Consider the following 4,866-nt stretch of genomic DNA (forward strand, 5'->3'; position numbering starts at 1 on the left):
CAACAGGCGGATAATTTGTCCCTATTATGATACTTGGCTTCCATTCTACCTACAATAAATACATTTCTTGTTTTTTAACAATGTGGAAAGGTTTGATCCAAGCAATGTAAAGGTTTAAGAACCCATCTCATATAGATTTCTCCTCGCAACCTGGAAATCCATATTAGAGTTTTTTCTAGTAATGAATGTAGAGAAAGTATATATTTATGGGATTTCTTTTGACACAATATTTAATTTCAAGAATACCAACGGCTGTGACCAAAAAATATGCGTAAATAGTGTGGAAAAGATGGAAGGACTTTTGGATTCATCAATCATAAACCATCTATTGTACTCGAGTTCGTATGGATCTTTATTTTTGTAATATTAAATTCATCAACGTGATGATATGTGCATCCAAATTATCTTCTGAAGTCTAGTCGAAGTAGTGGTGCTTTAACAATTAGTTTGTAGAATTGAATGGAAAGGTAATATCTATCTGTTTTATTTTTCAGTTCCATGGACTCCATAAGGGGACAAGGTGGTATTCATATGCTGTTGACCGCAGAACAGGAGGCCCAACAGATTATCTCCAACACACGCAACAGTAAACAAGTCGTCACTTTTTAAGGCTGAAAAGATTTTTGTAGTGCTAATTAAGACTACACTGTATGATGAGGATTGTAGGCCTAATAAGAGGCATAGTTACCCATTACGACTTTTAGGATTTTTTTTTCCATGTTATTTAGTTTATAGGATTTTATTTCCATGTTTTTAGTTTTAGGATTTTTATTTTCCATGATATTTTATTGCCTATATATAGGCCTGTTGTAGTGGACTTTGACAGTTTTTTTATGATTAATTGAGCAAATACAGATTTCTACCCTAAATTATTCTCTTTCTATTCTGCTTCTTCTCTTATTCCCCAATTTCTTCCCTCTTATTCCTCTTTTTTTCTTCATCTCTTCTTTCTTCTATTTCTCTTTCCTAGCCTGCATCATTGTGGCCTTCTACGAAACCAACCTTGCCTCGGTGAATTTTTTTTTTTTTTTTTATCATATATCATATATTGCTCACACACACACACACACAGATTCATCTTTTATTCAAGTACCAAAAGTGTCCAAGTACCCAATCTCATGCCTATTGGGCATATCAACCAAGTGTCCCAAAAGAAAACAAGTACCAAATGCATATAAGGTTTGTTGTCGCATATTTGTGACTAGATGGCCTTATATTTATTAGCTATTGTTTGATATTTTACAATTTTCCTGTACTTATGTATTGTTCATTTAAGCATATTATTATTTCTTCAAGACCAGTCAGATGGGTTTTCTTTTTTGCAGTGAAAATGACAAGGTTGAAGCAAGCAAAAGAAGAAGCTGAAAGGGAAGCTGCGGTTATCGTGCATAATTGGAGGATGAGTACCAACGGAAAATTTCAGAGGTAGTTTTTTTTTTTTCTTTCCTGCATACTCTTTGTATATGCAGTATTTCTATCCTCGTCGGTAAAGTTTTCTCTCTGATTAAAATAATTTTATTTTTTTTGCATGTGCTTTTCTTCTGCTCTCTTATTTTTCTTTTCTGGAGTCTTATACTGATGTACAGCATAAAGCTATCAAGCATTTTTAAAATTGTGGAATTAATTTGGGATTTGAATCCGCTTTGTTTTAGTTAATTTTCTTCTTTTTTGTCATCTATCTAGAGCAGTGGCTTTTCCGGGTCGAATGTGAGAAGACTTGAAGAGGAAACTGACATGAGGATCCAGAACTTGAATGATACAACCTCGAACATTTCTTCTGATGTTGTTGGCATGATCATGAAGCATGTCATGACTGTTAGAACATGATAAAGGTCAGTAGTCCTCCTTTCCCTTCTATCATTTGAAGTAGGTTGCTTTGCTTCTTTGATTCTACCATGCTACAGTGCTACTTGTGCATAACAACTTAAGTTACCGGCTATGGGTTCTACATTTGCACATGAACCCATATATATATATATATATATATATATATATATATATAGAGAGAGAGAGAGAGAGAGAGAGAGGAAATGGTTTGAGAGCAGCTGCTCAGATAAGCTTATCTGAGCAGAGCTCACAAACCATAGGCGGGCGTTAATTTTGGGGGATCCAAAGCATTCATTTGGAAGGCCCTTCCATGCATAGGGGAGTGTACCAAAAATCAGCCCTATAGGATCATCCTAACCCAATCAAAGGTGGAGGAGAAAAATGGGTAGAAACATGGACACCCTATCCATAGGGCCTATAGGATGATCCTATAGGGCTGATTTAGGGCCTTCCAAATGAATGCTTTGGATCCCCCAAAAAATGTAGCCCCCCCTATGGTTTGTGAGCTCTGCTCAGATAAGCTTATCTGAGCAGCTGCTCACAAACCATTTCCTCATAGATATTAATATGTATGTATGTATGTATGTATAGGGCTTTGCTATGGATCATTGCAGAAGACATTTTGCGGGCGGACTGTGCATGAGAGAGCAGCCACCTCAGATGAATTAAATTAATAAGACAAAAAGTGAGCCTATGTGGCTGCTCTCTCATGCAATAGGCCGCCCGCGAAATGTCTTCTGCAATGATCCATAGCAAATCCCTCTATCCATAAAAATTTCGACAGTTTTTTTTTGAACAAGTGTAAATTTAGGCATTTTCACCACGTAAGTTGTGTTGTTTGACATAGGTGACATGCCTAATTTTAAGGGTTTCTATACCAACCTCCACACACAGATATACATGAATAATCTAGTGTGAGACACATAAAAAAAAAAAGCCATGGTTTTTATTTTGTTAAGCGTCGTAGGCAAATGATCACAGTATCACACACATCATGTTTGCATTTTATTACCATACTCACTAGATTCTATCGTACGTATGGAACTGGCCGCAATTGATCTAAGCCATCCATGCGGTAGACCTCATCTGGTTCAATGCCACAAATTGTTATCATCAGGTGACCATAACTATCCAATCTAGATTATAAAAATACTAGCAAAACTCAATAGCGAAAAAAGCCATTGAAGATGTGGTTAAAGTGGTTGATCTTTTGACTAGCAAATCTCATACTGATGTGAATCTTTTTTTTCTCTGTGTTTTTACAGAGATGATGGTTTGCAGCAGGCTAGTTTGTCTCCTCCCTCTGTTCAAGCTAGTTTGTCTTTATGTTCCTATTTTCTTTCCATGAACTTGAGATTTTGAAATGGAAAACAGTTTTTAATTTAATATTCTCAATGCAAAAAATAAAGAATGCTGTTGGACATGGTTTTGAAATGTAAATTGCATACTATTACACTTTCTTTTTTTCAATTTAATTCCTCTCCATATCTTGAAAATTAATGGTTTTTCTCTAACAAGGTTGGTAAACAATAACTGTTTCTTCTTTGAAAAACATTAGCCAAAATAATAATAATAATAATAATGGTACTCATACCCAGCTTGATTCATAAGGCCATTTTTGTTTTGTATGAGAACCGATTGTGAGTCCATATGTAGGACTCAAAATTACGTTTAGAACAAGTTTATTTTGGCTTTTGAGAACGGATTGTGTCCAGTAATCAGCTTTGGACTCGCAATCGGTTCTCATAATCCAAAAAAACAAGGCCTTAATTTTGAGTTCAATAATCAGTTTTGGACTCGCAATCGGTTCTTAAAACCTCAATGCCCTGTTTGTTTGAGATTTTGAGAACCAATTGTGAGTCCAAGCTGATCACTGGACTCATATTTACATTTAATAGGGCCATTATCTTACCCTAATTCGAGATTTATTCCCTTGATCGGGAAACCATGAAAACAATGTCCTCTTAAAATGTCTCAAATAAGCATTTTCTTTAAAAGCCTTAATATTGCCAATGAGATTCTGTTTAATCCGAGACTAGACTTAATAGCCCACCCTATGTTGGCCCAGGAACTCAATAATCATGGATGGTATAGTAATTTCACCATCCAAGATCAAACATTTGGGCTGCACACGGTTTGGACCGGTTCGGTTTAGGGAGTTTTTTTTAACCAAACCAATCACATCGGTTTGGAGAAAATCCAAACCATAACCAAACCGATCGGGGGTATAACCGAACCAAACCAAACCGATTTTGACCGGTTTGGTTCACGGTTTATCCAATACAAATCCAAATCAAGTAGTTAAATATATTTATCTATAAAAAAAAGGTTTATCTATTTGAATCGACCATCAACGGTGTGCAACGAGACCATCAAGCTCTCTAAGTAAGCTCTCTCTCTCTCTCTCTCTCTCTCTCTCTCTCTCTCTCTCAACAAAAAATGAAGAGATCCCTCCCTCTCTAACCCTACTCGAGGGCCTTATAAAGGGGATGATATATTCCCCCCCTTGCCCCCTCCCCCTCCCCCTTTTATTCTCTTGGACAACAGCTCTAAGTATTTAGGACTATTCTTTTTACACTTCTAAGGGGTGGTTTAAGGGAAAGGGGTGAATGTATTCTTTACTTTTGAATACAAGGAATTCATATAGACACACCTCCCTTGTTTAAATCAGCCCTCGTCTCTTTGCAAATGAAATAACTCACCTTAGATTTGATAATGACACAAAATCAGTAAGTCTTTTCCTCCATTTCTCGGTTCGGTTCGGTTAATTTTCGGTTTAAAAACCTAAAACCGTGAACCGAACCAATGGGATCGGTTCTGTAAAATTCTAAACCGTGACTGAACCAATGCCGAGAAAAATCGAACCAAACCAAACCAAAAGGCCCGATTCAATTCTGTTTATCGGTTTGGCCAGTTTTTTGTGCAGCTCTATCAAACATTGTCCGCTGAAATATAGATTGTAGCCCAAAAGCATGTAACAAAATAGTTGTTTTTACAAAAGACCACATATCATTGCAATAGTCTTAAAAAACAACCTCA

General features: G+C 36.4%; 1 protein-coding gene across 1 annotated transcript; it reads left to right on the plus strand.

Annotated features, from left to right (window-relative positions):
- Positions 1-498: 498 nt before the first annotated feature.
- On the plus strand, positions 499-1,827 carry LOC143847788 (V-type proton ATPase subunit G-like). Its single transcript, XM_077356555.1, is given in 4 exon segments — positions 499-586; positions 1,326-1,376; positions 1,379-1,425; positions 1,684-1,827. Coding segments are annotated over 4 exon segments (330 nt in total).
- Positions 1,828-4,866: the final 3,039 nt, after the last annotated feature.

The sequence above is a fragment of the Tasmannia lanceolata genome, unplaced genomic scaffold, assembly GCF_043159265.1.
Source record: "Tasmannia lanceolata isolate RefF3 unplaced genomic scaffold, GAP_Taslan_0.1 ptg000016l, whole genome shotgun sequence".
NCBI classification, from domain to species: domain Eukaryota; kingdom Viridiplantae; phylum Streptophyta; class Magnoliopsida; order Canellales; family Winteraceae; genus Tasmannia; species Tasmannia lanceolata.